Below are 14,514 nucleotides of genomic sequence, written 5' to 3'. Positions count from 1 at the left end.
GAGTCCATCCTTGTAGTATCGTTGAGATTGCTTGGGGCTGCTGATGTCAGAAAAGTATGACAACGAAGGTGGTGCCAGGAATCTGGGTCTTCCGTTCGTACTAGTAAAACAGGATTCGAGGAGTGGTGACTGTAAGTATTCTACTACTTACTATTTTGATTGTTGGAGAATTCTTTCGCTAGAAGTTTGAATGCACATCAGAAGACTCTTTCAACATGTCTGGAACAAGGCGCTCAATTCGTGTTGCAAATGTCAGTGGCGCGTTCGGTGACTGGCCCTTGGCTCTGTATCACGCAGTGAGGGAGGGGCCGGTTGATATACGACGTAGTTATGGCAAACACCTCTCCATTGGCGACAACAAGATCTCTGCATCGAATCCTGCCAAAACGTAGCATGGCTTGCTTTGGAGAAGCAGGTGGACCCTGAAAAAGGCTACGTACGATGCGGGTTTTCTTCGCCAGCTAGACCGCGAGACCGCTGACATCGTGGCCGCCAATGGCATCAAAATTATCCACGACGGTGGAACATTCAACCTAGCAGGGCTCGCAGCGCAATATCGGCAGCTGCTTGAGTCGTATGGAATCACCAGCCTCAAGGTTGCATACGTCGAGGGAGATAATGTCCTGAGTCTGCTAGACACGCTGAAGTCGCCCAGCTCTGCTCCGCACCTTGATATCAAGGGCCGTGACTTGTCACACATCACCAAACCCATAGTCAGCGCCAACGCCTTTTTGGGCATGTCGGGCATCATTGAGGCGCCGACATTATCATTTCCGGAAGATCCTCTGACGCTAGCCCTGCGATGGGTAAGCGCATTGATCTTTGGCGGTTGTCACAGCCTACCGCTAATACATTTTGTCTCCCCAAGGTGCTGCAGCATGGTGGCATGAATGGAAGGAGACCGACTATAATCAGCTAGCAGGATCACTACTTGCTGGCCGTGCGTAAATCTCCTGGTCCATCATCTGGGGCCGCCGGGCAGCTGAGCTGACAACTAGAGCAGATTTTATCGAGTGTGGTTGCTATGCCACTGGCGGCAACTTCTCTGGCTTCAAGTCTATTCCTAAAATCTGGAACCAGGGTTTCCCAGTACTAGCAGAAATCAAGGCAAGCGGAGACTTTGAAATCACACCTCACGACGGAGCGCGTGGCCTGGTGAGTCAGATACTGTCACCGCACAGCTCGTATACGAGATTCAAGGTTCCTTCTACCTGAACCCTGATGTCGTTGCCGACATCACCGATATCCAAATATCGCACAGTAGCAAGAACAGGGTCTCTGTCACTGGCTTTACGGGCGCTCCCCCACCACCCACGACGAAGCTCGCCGTCTGCATGCAAGGCGGCTTCCAAATCGAGTACTACCTTTTTGCCACGGGGCTCGAAATTGTAGAGAAGCTCGCCGACCTTTAGGGCTGTCTCGACGAAATGGTCACAAACCGTGCGGATTGTACTGTGCTTGGATTCTTTGAGAGAGGAAGGATTTGAAGACAGGTGGTAATGGATTGCAGCATTTGTCATTGTTGGCTTTTCACAAGACAATAGTCTTGGCTGCTGGTGGGATATGCAGAGTGATTTTTCACTAGGTATGATAGAGGGCTTCAGTTTTCCCAAGATAGAAAGGCGCACCTTGACATGCGCAAGAAGACTGAGGCTGCTTCGAACAGCATTTTAGTTATGTTCCACCGAGGCTCCAAGCAGCAACACAATATGCATCCAGTACATGGAAAGCCTCATGCGACAGCGTCTTGAGAACCCGAAGCTTGAGAAGGTGCTGATTCTGGAGTGGTCCGTCGGATGCTGAAGGCTTACGCCCGTGACAGACTACTTTGAATCGTTAAGAGACGACAGCGTGCAAACAGTTTCTGAGAAATCACGGAGATCACACCAACCGGGGTCGTATGTAGCAATGGCAAGGGCGAGTACCCGGTCGATGGCCTCATCTGCGCCACTGGCTTTAGCACGACGTTCCAGCCCTCATTTCCTGTGCAAGATGCTCGAGGTCGTATGCTCAAGAATGCGTGGAGAGGTAAGTGTTGATCTCTGTGTGCGCCATTTATCATCCATCCAAGCGTGATTGCAACTTGTTAACATGGCTGTCAGATGAGTTTCAGGCATACCTCGGGATCGCGGTTGATCACTGTCCGAATGACTTCTTTACGCTCGGTCCCAATTGACCCATCGGCAACGGGCCCATCCTCTTAGCATCAAGGCGAAGATTGAGTAAATTATTCAAATGCTTTTAAAGCTGCAGAAGGACAACCTCCAGTACAGTCACCGATTTTCATTTGTGAAAAGGTACGTGGATGGAGGACAGCATCTGGTAAGGTCCTCGCTTTGTGGCCTCGATCTACTCTGCACTACCTCGAGGCTTTGCGCGACCCGCGATGAGAGGATTGGAAATTCACGCGCGATCTAGGCACTAACCACTTTGCATACCTCGGCAACGGACACAGTACCACTGAGACCGTTGGCGGTGATCTTAGCTACTACACCTAAATTCGGGACAAGTACGAGTCGCTTATCGATCCTGTGCGCAAAAGATCTACATAGATACGCATACGAATACGCATACGCAGAAGTTCGGATGGAGTCCGCAAGCGGGCCAATCGCCGATGCGAAGCTGAGGAGCTAGGCTTTGTTCGGCACCACGCGTTGCGTCACTCTAATGCGTTGCAGGGATTCGTTGTGAACCTGAATAGAGGAGCACAGCGCAGAATATGGATAGAAATAACAACAAAGCCTGTATCAAGGCCTCATTTCAAGAAAGAGATATGTCGAATTCGCAATAAAGCCTATTTTACCCCAAATCTTACCGGACTGGCGGAAGGCCACTGACGAATTTATCATATGTCCAAGCAAATCTTATACAATCCCTCGATTTACAGAGCATGGGACAACATAGAACGACGTATGATAATAGTATATTCACTTCGTGTATAGCAATGTGCATCAATCTGCGATGGTACGATGTGGTTCCCTGGAGTTACTTACTTGCCGAATGACCTATGTATGATGCCTTGCTTCTTGCTTCTTGCTCGGAAGAATAAACTCCGGAATCTTGACGACAGAAGCTCAATGTTATCCCGACTAGAGATCTATGCTCTCAATAGGATTCTAGCACAGTGCCTGGCTGCACCCGAACATCCGAACTAGCATCACGCGAGTCACCAACCCTGCCTGCTATTCTCTCCACGAATTGCAAGCAAGGCCTTTGCTAAAATTGTGGAAATCCTAACAATCCGGGGTACGCATGCTCTCTGCCGGAAGTGTATTAATATCCATTCAGCTTAGTTTGATGAATAAACCCGGGGCAAGTTCAGTGCGAGGGTGGGCCCAGCATGTGGTCATTAGTCGTAATAGTCGTAACCGTACCTTCTAAGTTCCCATTTAAATGACCCGATATCCGACGACAGCCCAGCGACCGAGTATCACCTCCTCGCCTACCGTGAACAATGAAGCCTGTGCTTCTATCTGCTCTATTGTTACCTACAGTTAGAGGGCTTTCAGTGCATAGCTCTGCGTCAAGTAATGTGACTGCTCAGTTCAGCAACCCTCCAAACCAATACCGTCCAAAGTTTAGATACTGGTTTGTGTTCCTGGACCCCTCTTGTTACCTGTTTACCCTGCTGATGTCGGTAGGTTACCTGACGCATCAGTCACACACGAATCTGTTCAAAATGATATTCGTCAAATCGCCGCTGTGGGAGGCGGTGGCTTTGAGTTCCTACCTTTCTACAACTATGGGTTGGGGCCCGCGTTGACCGACTGGTCTATTTATGGATTTGGTACAGACGCTTTTAACAAACTGTTCCAGGCAGCCTTGGATACAGCGACTACGCTTCAGCTAGCGTTCGATTTCGCCTTGGGTCCCAACCAAGGCGCTGGAGTGCCTTCAGAGGTTGAGGCTCCCGGCCTAGCTAAGACGCTTGTGTATGGAAGTACCAAGATTGAATCAGGAGCTACTTTCTCCAATAAGATCCCCGAGCCTGTTGTTAACTACAACTTTCTTCCGGGGTTCATGAACCCACCGGAGCCGTGGGGATCAAACGAGCTGGTGGCTGTAGTTGCTGGAAGAATCGCCTCAGAAGGTGGTTTCGCGGACGGTCCGTATGGCTCTAGGATTCCCTACACGGTTTTGGATCATGACTCCATGGTTGAGTTGACTAACATCACGAACCATGGCACTTTAACATGGAAAGCTCCAGATGGCAATGGAACATGGGTCTTATTTGCCATGTATGAGCGCTATACAAATCAGCGAAGCTGTGTATCAGTTGCGAATGCCACAACCGCGCTAGGCAATGGTTCTTGGATAGTAGACCACTGGAGTACAAGTGGTGCAAAGAAAACGACGGACTTTTGGGATCAACACATTCTGTCTATCCCTGGAATAGCTAGCCTCGTGGGGAAAGCTATGAGCTACGGTGAGTGTTGCAGTACTTTACCTTTATACCCGAACTGACATTTTCTCCAAGCCTGGGAGGATAGTATGGAGATCCAAGCCGCTCTTCCATGGACACCAGATCTTCCCTCGCGTTTCGAAAAGCTTCATGGATATAGCATCAATAAGTATCTCCCAATTCTATTCCACGGGACGAATGCATGGCAAGCATTGTTTCCCGCTTACAACATGACTTACACAATAGGCGAGTATTTCACAGACGGTGGCCCCTACGTTCAAGACTACAAGCTTGCTCTTAGTGGGGGCTATGTAGATTACATCGATCATTATGCCAAATGGGCGTCAAGCAAGGGACTTCAGCTGTCCAATCAACCTGGCTATAACCAACCTGTTGACATGGTAAGTTATTTTGACACGTCCCCGCGTCACATTCTTCTTCACCCAATAAAGATCTGCTCTGATGATCTATAGGCGGAAGCTATACCACATGTACAAGTACCTGAACTCGAGTCTCTTGGCTTTGAGGAAGACATAGATCTTTACCGGCAGTTCGTAGGCCCGGCTCATCTATCGGGTCGAAATGTTATCTCGACGGAAATCGGCGCAATCAATGGAGCAGCATACATTCTTCGGATCCCCAAACTGAAAAACCTGTTTGACCAATCCTACGCAGCGGGGGTTAACACGATGGTTGTTCATGGCTATGCATACAGTGGCGAATATGTCAAGACAACATGGCCCGGATACACGCCTTTTCAATATTCGTATACTGAAATGTGGAATCAAAGGCAGCCAGCATGGCGGCATCTCGATGATCTCTTTACGTATTCAGCGAGAAACAGCTTGATACTGCAATCCGGCACACCCAAAGTCGACCTCGCTCTGTACAATTATCAGGCTCCCTTCAAGTTTGCAGATATGTATTCCACGTCTGACGCAAACGCATACGGTGAGATGAACAAACCAAAAACTAGAAGACTAGACTAACACATAGAAGGGTACACATATGAGTACTTAGGCCCAAAGAACTTGGTTTCTGAGCATGCTGTGGTTGTTGATGGTGTTCTGGCTCCTGAGGGACCAGCTTACAAGGCTCTACTCATTCATAACCAGACGCAGATTACGCCAGATGCGTCTGCGGCGTTGTTAGAATTTGCACACAACGGACTGCCCATATATATCGTGGGTACAATCCCAAATACTACAATTGGATCCACAGGACAGCAACAGGTCTCAGCAAATATCAAGGAGCTACTGCAGCATAAGAGTGTGCGCGTTTTCGATGCAAAGGACTTTTCGACATCCACGCTTGCTGCAGACGGGGTACATGCTCGCGCTCAGGTGGACGGTACTACCAATGCGTCGGACCTCTTCACGTTTTGGACGACTGATGCCCGGTCGCGCTCTGAGTACGTCTATTTGTACAATCAAGGAGCATCAGGAGTCTTCAACATCACCTTCAATGTCGGAAAAGATCTGCTGCCCTACATCCTGGATTCATGGACTGGTTCTGAGGTCTCGTCGGCAGTTTTTGAAAGAAGCTCCTCTACCGTCCGGATGGCCATTCAACTACAATCCCATCAAACAACTATAATCGCTTTCAAAGCTTCCGCCCCTGCAAAAAGAGGAAAAAACGTAGTCAATCATTCTTCAAATGTGAAGAATGTCCATTTCACAGAAGACAACCACCTGGAGGCATTGATTTCCGACAGCTTGCCAGTATCGTTGTCCTTGAGCAATGGCAAAAACATCAATCTTCCCAAAGTCAACACACAAAGTCCGATGGTCACCACCCTGGGTACCTGGAATCTTAAAGTTCAAGCTTATGGGCCTATGCTCGACCTCGCTACAGTTAACCCCAACATCACAACAATCAACGTAGGCATGCTTCCTGAACTAGCACCATGGACGAAAATTCCGGGAATCGAACATTCCAGTGGTATCGGAACATACAGTACGACCTTCACCATCTCAACAGATAACTCCACATCCATCATGATAGATTTTGGACCCGTTCTACACACCATCAAGGCGTGGCTGAATGGCAAACAAGTCCCCGCCATCGACCCAACGAATCCCATCGTTGAAATTTCCAACCTAGTTCGAGACGGCAGCAACGTTATGAAAGTGGAAGTAACAACGTCCCTCTTCAACGCTGTCAAAGAAAACATCGACAATGTATTGAGCATTGGAGCTGGTCCGAATAATAAAACAGTCTATACTAGCCAGGACTGGCATGAGTTTGGACTTGTGGGGCCTGTGCAGTTGAGAACTTACCGGAAGGTTAGAGTCGAGCTGTCGTAGTTGATTTTGATAGTTTCTAGAACATTATGATTCTAATAGATCCTACCAAATGTGTCCAAAATGACATTATGCTATCATAGTAGCTACTCTAACTTCTATTATACCTCATTGTGTTACTTACAACCCGAATGATTGCTATCGTAGAAGCTACTAGCGCGCTTGTTACCCTGGATTAGATACAGCGCAAACTTAGCTTTGAAGAGCACCATAACAGACTTCGTATGGATGTTTCATCCCTTATCCATCCATTCCGTTAAAAGCTTAATCAATCTGTTCAAGAATGTTGCCCTTTCGTTAGGACTTGTCGTGCATTCTGATGAAGTTAACGGCGAGACTGCTGTCATTCGACGTTTATCCCAGCCAGATGACCATCTATTCAGCGTTGTGATAGATGTTCTTCATGCCTCTCTTTTGCTGAACAACACGGCCACGTGCTGCTGTTCTAGGCGCCGTGTCGCGAGCCCTGAAACCAGGCGAGATAGCTCTGTTGGATGTCTGTCGCCGTGTCACCGATAGCAACCTATTCGAATTATTATTTATAGTCCCTCTACGGGTCAGCGCCTCATTTTTACCTCATGTGGATAGGTATCGCCCATCCCATAACAGAAATTGCTATGCAGTATACTGTACTTTTTGGGGCACATGGCAGCCTGTGTAAAGCCAAGCTAAGTTGCATTAAACAAATCTATTAGAAACGATATATTATATATATGCAGAAAAACCAATAAGAAATGTAATGAAGCGCTTGTCATTGTAAGAGTTGAGCGAAAGTAGTAGGATTTCAAGTTCCCAACAGGAAGTCCAATTCGTCCATATGAGCTATGAACACACTCATAAAAACCAGTCGAGCTTGAACTCTTTAAAAAGAACTCCATACAACGATGCGTAGGCTACAGACCGTTCAAAGCGGTCTCAAAATCGATCCACAAATGTTTTCCGCACAGAATTTTTGTTGACCAACTGAACACGTCTTGTCGGTTCCTACTTGAGTCGCTACAACACTGAGAAGTGTAGCACAGAGAAGGAAGAGCTTCATGGTGACGTTGAAGGATGGAGGATTAAAGACTGTTAAAAAAGCGCTTTGGTTTGGGTTGAGAGGTAGATCTAGAAGATCGCTGGTGAAGGTGAAAGATTTTGGTTTGAGTGTTGAGAGAATGATATTGAATTTGAGGTTGCAGTTGTATTTCGAGGATCTCTGGTGGAGGTGAAGACTCTGATGTGACTTGAAAGTGGATTTCTTTATATATGCGTTGATTGAATATTTCTAGTTCTAAAGAAACACAACAGGCCTCTGGGCACGGACTTCGTTTTGTGATGAAGTGGCGTGGTGTAGATGTTGGTCTACGCCACGCCAGCTTCCTATCATGTCTATTACTCCAAATACAGCTGCTCAGAACACCGACTAGACTGGGCAGGACTAAACTCCATTAAATCTGTCACCGTCACACACCCATACCTGACGTTGATACTCTTCACCAACTTGAAACCAGCTCATAGGAGCTGGTTTTATGTATTAACGTATTTAGTCAATGGACACGTACCCATTATAAATAGGGTGCTTGATACAATCCACTGGCACCGTGCCTGACGCTTAAGATCGGATAGAGTCCGTGAACTTCTTCTTCCGTTGGGAGAATCAGCTATAGGTAAGTCATCGGTATTAAGCTACTTCTTAGCCGATAACATGATCTTCCTCGCCATTTTGTGGCAGCTGTTGACATGAGACTCAAGGTGGAAGACTCGAAGATTTAAACGAGGGCATTTGTTCAAAAAAGGGGCCTAGGTTACCCAGCTAGTACATATTACACGGATGATCTGCAGGGAATATATTGTTGCGCGACTAGTTTGCAGTAGCCATGTGCCACTATATCTTGTAAAAACCATCAGCAAATCCACTAGTTCCGAGCCGATCTTCGAAATTAATCTGCACACGGTTGGAGGAAAGCAGATAGTAGTAGATCTAGAGGGTTCTTTCTAATATGTAGAAGGAGTCGCTCTATCCAAAACAATCAATATCCAAGTCTTAGACTTGACTTGGGTTCGCAATAAGTAGCCCAGCAATGCTCACAACTATGCGGGCCCGTATTTTCATAGCAGTTAGCCGTCACTCCATCAGAGCATGCGTGGCGGCCTGTTGCACTCATTAGCATACTCTCTTCTGTATATTACGTAACGAGCAATATACTGTTAAGGCCCATATTGCATGGATTGGGCCTGGTCGTGTTCGGCTGGTAGCGTTCAATGATGTCGCAAAATGATACGTAAAGTTCCCTTAGCTCACTACATAGACCTGAATATCGCCAAACAAACATTCACAAAGGACATGGCTGTTAGCCTAGGAAATCAAGACTACCAATACGTAGTATCTGTGTAATGAAAGTGAAGACTTCTATAGCAGATCACTGTATTGCCTTGATACATATATATAATCATCTTCGGTTCACAGAGCCCAATCAGCAAAGGTCAACTTTTTTATATTTAGCTTCCTAATATATTCATCTCGGGAAGCATGTAAACTGACCGAGCAATGAATCTGCGAACGTGCGATAAAAACGCTCTATGATGTCAAGTAAGCCTTTACCACCAACACCTTCATGGATAAACGTACTAATCAACTTCCGTACCATCAAATTTTTTCTATTAAGCCAAAACCTAAATACACTAGATGTGAGATATCCAGCCAGGATGAAGAGAAGTAGAGGTTAATTCTACACTGAGGCATTTCTTGCTATAGTGATAGGTTGGGTATTATGTACACGCCACAAGTGGGAAGCTATCTTGCCGAATGCGCCACGGGAAAGTCGTTCATAGGATGATTGCCTACCTAACACCGCGGTATGAACATGTATCAACGTACGAGAAATACTCCAAGTGCCGTACTAGGCGGCAGAGAGCTTGCGAATGAGGGAAACAGCAAGCTCTACCCGGTTCCAAGGCTACATCCTAGTTATTCCTTTTTTGAAGCTCAATCGATAAGCAGTTGTGCGGGGATTTGTGGATTTCGATGACTTTTTTACAATTACATGCATGAACTACCTGTAAGCGCTAAGAAACCGTCTTGTTTGTCACTGGAAGAGCGATGGGAGGCCTGCAAGAGGCTGACAGGAGGGCATAGAAAAGACCTAAAGTAGATCCGAAATGAGACCCGTTGGCCATAAGCCAGCAATGTCGGGTTAGGTTTGCACAGCCACACATATACACGTACGTGCTAGTGCCTGCACATCGCTGTCCAATCAACGTACGCGTGTCGTACCACAAAGACCTTGCTAACGACTATAATGACAACGCTGTGTCTAGCCGCAGCATATAGTAGCAAGGAAGTTGATTTGCATCACAGAAGTGAGTGTTGGATGGGCACGTTCTTGCATATTCTGCGAAATCATAATGCATTTTTACTTATGTACATGGCCACTGAAGCTGGCTTAGACTAATCAATCTGTCAGTAAGCTGCTCTCAGCATCACCCCGGAGGACACTTAGGATACTAACTGAATTGGAATTGACCGTTTTCGTTGCTGATACGCTCACCCAGGTTGAGGTCACGACTCTCTGTGTTGCCATCGACATCCCTCAAATCGGCGCGGAGGACGGGAACGTCACCATCACCTTCCAAGGCAAAATGAATGTTTTCCGCTGAACCGGCAAAGCCCTCACCTTCCCAAACAAAGTGACCTAGAGAGTATTAGCGAAGCCGAATTAGAAGCTAGAAGCAAACTACCATTGTCGTTGCCGATGAACGAATTGAGGTCGATCTCGGAGTCGTTCCAGTTACCGTCAGCAGTTTGGAGACGAGCCCTGAGGATGTGGCCGTCTTCAATGCGGATGTTCTCAGCAGTGTAATAGAAACTCATGGTGAAAGGGAACTTTTAGGGAAATGGTCTCGAGTGCGGGGTTGTTGAAGCTTAGTGGGATGTTGAAGAAAGAGCGGACAGATAGTAAGGAAAGGTTGGGCTTTATAGTAAACGACGAACACGAGTGGCGAAGGTTTAGTCCGACAGCCACCTTACCACTGGAGTAAAAGAGGTTCATGAAGCCAAGCTGACCCAAACAGCGTAACCCCCACCAGACCCCACTTGTTGAACATTCGGAGGAGGTGGTGGATCAGCCTTGACTACTTCGTCACACGTGGCATAAACATGCTTTCACCGGACACCTTGCCGTCATCCAGCTTGGATACTGCCATTGTTCACGCCGTTCACGTCGTACAACCTAGCAATTCCCAATAACGCAGCCTTTACCGAGACAGTTATACACCACAGTAGTCACCGATGGCCAGATGTAACGGCGCCGAGTGTCTGACATACATACATATGCCTCAGCTATGCAGGAGCCCCGATGTGCGCCCCGTGGCTGTGTGTGAGTGGCTTGAGCACAGTGGCGTGATTTCAACTTGCATCAAAGGTGGGGCTGGTGCGTTGTTTGCGATTCACGATATGCCATTGTACCATTATAGCTGTGGGTATCGACGCAGGCCTCGAGTGCGGGGTCATCAGCTGTCGAGTAAAGGAACGGCACCGTGCTGCATGGAAGGCCCTGGTAGCGCTCTGGGGACTGGTGTGATAGTTCGCAAGTCGTCACACTATCAGATGGGTTTGCTACGTTGACTGGGTTGCACAATGGATTGGAAAGGACATCAGAGACTCAGTGTATGTAGAGAAACAGCTTGGGACGTGTGCAAAAGCAGGGTCGATGCCAAGGACACGCTAACATTGCACGGGCCGCCTTTTCCCTCCATTCTGTGGGTCATCAGACGCTTTCATTCTCGACCATGTCCACCGCCTCGGTCGGCCCCGCAAACCTACCCGAATCTCTACTATGCCAGTCTGAGACACGTCCATTCAGCTGCGGTAAGCGGGCAATGATAAATAGGGCTTTTTCCGGGTCCATAAACGATCGCGTACTCAAAGAGAGACTAGGTTGAACTGTGAAGTGATCCGCACGATGCTTCCTACTAGAAATTGGACTTTTCCAGCTTTACCCAACTCGCGTCTTACTAGTCAAATACGTGAGCTACAGACATGCTATACATAGACCGGACTGTAACAGTAGATGTCATTACTGAACTGCCGAAGTCAATTAGGGATAATTCGTATGATGAGAAGGAAAGCACCTTTACTCCAGTCTTCATATTCCAAATGGCTAGCGATGAACTTATCGTTGCAAAGTTGCCCTTTAGATTAGCAGAGCCTCCACGATTCTCGACAAATTCAAACGTCACAATCATCAAGTACTGTATGTTCTGCAATAAAATGATAGAACACGAATGATGTTGCCGCTAACCGCCTTGAGACTTCATAAGTATCAGCCGAGACTGAGATCCCTATTCCAAAGATGCTTGGCTGGAGTGACGACCCTTCCAATCCCATTGGCGGCGAATACATTAGCATCTGTTAAGCTGTCTAGTATGGCGACTGAAAATAAAAGATGACGGCTGGGCCTCCTCAAAAGACTGGGAGGCCGCTAAGGTTGGACAAGAAAAAGACTTTTTGGGAGATGCTACAGCTCATTCTCGATGCTGGTCAGCCTGATGTGAACAATTAGCCTAATGATGATAACCAGTCCGATGACAATGACGACGACGTTGATAATGAATCTCTTAGAAGTTAAGCTGATCTCAGAAAAGTATGGCCATTCGACCTAAAGGAATGAATTAAATGAAAATTATTTCCCTCCTCCCCTCTCTCTCCTCCCCCCTCAATTATTACTCTACTCAGCTTAGTGTCACGATGGTAAACACCACTTACCAAGCTCGATTCTGTCCATTTCTTTTGTTTAGAATTAATCAAGAGCGAGCCTACGAGTTAGACTCACTATATATTCCCAGAATACTCTGCTTAATACAAGGCAGCAGTCCAATACAAAGATGACACAAGCTTTTCCTTTCAAGATCATCCCTCCATTCATTAACCCTCCCCCTGCTTTGCTCATAAGAAGAGTCCAAAGTTCTCTCCAAAGTGCAAATTCTGCTTGCGTAGATGCAGCTACCTACTAACGTGCGACTTCCACGATAACAGTAATCCCGTGAGCAACTCCAACTAAGAAGCCCACTCCCGCATCGCTGCAAGACTATGTCCCATCTGCTTTGTACACCACTACGGTACCTCGAGCTAATCCTCCGCATGCTTGTAGCATGATTATTCCCCTTAGATCTCGTCCGTCTCCCTTGGAACCCTTCCGCCATAACGTACTATGCCCGGCACATTACTCCTGGCTTCTTCCAGGCCACGCAGAATCGCTTTTTGAACGTTGCTTCCGCTAATTCGCCACCCGGTATGTCCTTTGTCCAGTAGCCTCACTTTCACGATGAGCGAAACGATGCGCCACAGCTCGCACGATAGCGAGATGTGGAACGTGAAACGGCGAAGCAGCCACAAGATGCCTGCGTGATTGGTCACCGTTCGCGGCAGGGTAGGAATCAACGGGGAGAAGATTTTATACGAGATGCTTTTCATCAGGGATGTCGAGGTTGTGACAGGTATTCCTTGGAAGGTATCTGGGACTTCGACCACGAACGTAAGCGGCGGGTATTCGTGATGGGTCTCGGCGGTGTTTCTTGTTAGATATTTCATAGCGCGAAGAGCGAATCTCACAAACGCCTTGAGACTTGCCTCATCGTCTATTGCAATGAGCTCCTGTAGGCGAAGTCTTCTCCGCAACTGCCTAGTCGAAAGTTTGCCTCTTCGGTAACGCATGATTCTGGGCAGTGCTCTCGGATCATACAGGCAGGATATGAGTTTCTCCATGAATTTGGTGCCGTAGACAGAGCTGAAGCAGTCGTGTAGATCCATTAAGCTGATGAGATGCTCAGCTTGGATGACAATGACTGGCGGCGAGCACAATATCACTCGCAGCCGTGGCAAGATGATCGAGGATGCTTCTGATCTGATCTGACGGCTAGTTGCGAGAATTGAGAGACCTGGGATGACTGTATTGACCAGCGTTACATAATCTTGGTTGTCCCGTAGAGGAAACCTGTCTCGGTACGTTTTCATGCTCAGCTCCTCGTATACCATAAGGCGTATGTCCTTTGAGAGATTCAAAAATTGAAAGGGTTTCCTCGCGCTATCAGTCATAGTGAATGTTCCAGGCACAGTCGTGAGCGGAGACGGACATGAGAGCTTTGGAGGACCCATGGTTCTCATACGGCAAAATTGAGGCGACGGCGGAACGTTCTTGTTATGGTGTCGGTCTCTGCAACATGCGTTAGTCAGCCCTTATGGCGGACCATACAGATATTTGCTGGTCAGGTACCGTAGAGGTTCTTGTTGCAGCAGCACAGTGCTCGTACTCAGATATGCAGAGGATAAATCTATCGCATGGGAGGCCCGCTCAGGGGTTCATTGTGCCCTTCCCAACAGCAATCAGCATCGCTGACCCTGAGATCTGTTTGAAGCAACCCCAATACTTATCCAACTGGAATTTGCGTTCGCTACCACGCTTGAAAATATACACATTGTCATTATTGGGCGATTGTGAACGAGATGATGGGCACATGTCTGCCCACGTATCACATGTAGATCATACTGACGTTCAGCAAAAATGCAGGGACCGTGCCAGTTGTATCTCATCATTCGAAGAGGACGTGGTAGGTGATGGCAACCTAGCTCTTGTGCGCACAAGGTGAAAGTCCCGTTCACTCACAGCTCGTGTAAATTGAGTGACCACTGACTTGTCCATGGGGTGATAGGTTGATTCGAATCCTGATTATTGAATGCAGTGATTACTTGCGGAGAAACAATAAAAGGAGACAGTTAAGCCCGTTGTCATCATCTGTGGCCTCGGACCAGGACGCATCTCCTCAAGTATC

General features: G+C 47.5%; 5 protein-coding genes across 5 annotated transcripts; 3 read left to right on the top strand and 2 right to left on the bottom strand.

Annotated features, from left to right (window-relative positions):
• Positions 1 to 215: 215 nt before the first annotated feature.
• PSV08DRAFT_220879 (uncharacterized protein) lies at positions 216 to 1,412 on the top strand (the record flags this gene model as incomplete). The annotated part of the gene is made up of 5 exons (XM_014226651.1): positions 216 to 286; positions 416 to 806; positions 916 to 944; positions 999 to 1,155; positions 1,182 to 1,412. The coding sequence occupies 5 exons, from the start codon at positions 216 to 218 to the stop codon at positions 1,410 to 1,412; spliced, it is 879 nt and encodes a 292-aa protein (XP_014082126.1).
• A 2,042-nt stretch (positions 1,413 to 3,454) lies between these two features.
• On the top strand, positions 3,455 to 6,708 carry PSV08DRAFT_246284 (uncharacterized protein; the record flags this gene model as incomplete). The annotated part of the gene is made up of 5 exons (XM_014226652.1): positions 3,455 to 3,588; positions 3,642 to 4,426; positions 4,478 to 4,803; positions 4,876 to 5,353; positions 5,402 to 6,708. 5 exons carry the CDS (start codon positions 3,455 to 3,457, stop codon positions 6,706 to 6,708), a joined length of 3,030 nt encoding a protein of 1,009 aa, XP_014082127.1.
• A 3,483-nt stretch (positions 6,709 to 10,191) lies between these two features.
• On the bottom strand, positions 10,192 to 10,558 carry PSV08DRAFT_246283 (Cyanovirin-N; the record flags this gene model as incomplete). Its single annotated transcript, XM_014226653.1, has 2 exons — positions 10,192 to 10,379; positions 10,426 to 10,558. 2 exons carry the CDS (start codon positions 10,556 to 10,558, stop codon positions 10,192 to 10,194), a joined length of 321 nt encoding a protein of 106 aa, XP_014082128.1.
• A 917-nt stretch (positions 10,559 to 11,475) lies between these two features.
• PSV08DRAFT_400958 (uncharacterized protein) lies at positions 11,476 to 12,162 on the top strand (the record flags this gene model as incomplete). Its single annotated transcript, XM_014226654.2, has 3 exons — positions 11,476 to 11,554; positions 11,739 to 11,939; positions 12,013 to 12,162. The coding sequence occupies 3 exons, from the start codon at positions 11,476 to 11,478 to the stop codon at positions 12,099 to 12,101; spliced, it is 369 nt and encodes a 122-aa protein (XP_014082129.1). The 3' UTR covers positions 12,102 to 12,162.
• A 688-nt stretch (positions 12,163 to 12,850) lies between these two features.
• PSV08DRAFT_370210 (uncharacterized protein) lies at positions 12,851 to 13,780 on the bottom strand (the record flags this gene model as incomplete). The annotated part of the gene is made up of 1 exon (XM_014226655.1): positions 12,851 to 13,780. The coding sequence occupies one exon, from the start codon at positions 13,778 to 13,780 to the stop codon at positions 12,851 to 12,853; it is 930 nt and encodes a 309-aa protein (XP_014082130.1).
• Positions 13,781 to 14,514: the final 734 nt, after the last annotated feature.

Source organism: Bipolaris maydis (assembly GCF_028858645.1).
Source record: "Bipolaris maydis strain C4 unplaced genomic scaffold PSV08scaffold_5, whole genome shotgun sequence".
NCBI lineage: Eukaryota > Fungi > Ascomycota > Dothideomycetes > Pleosporales > Pleosporaceae > Bipolaris > Bipolaris maydis.
Note: the sequence above shows the minus strand (reverse complement) of the source record. Positions and strands in the feature narration are given on the sequence as shown.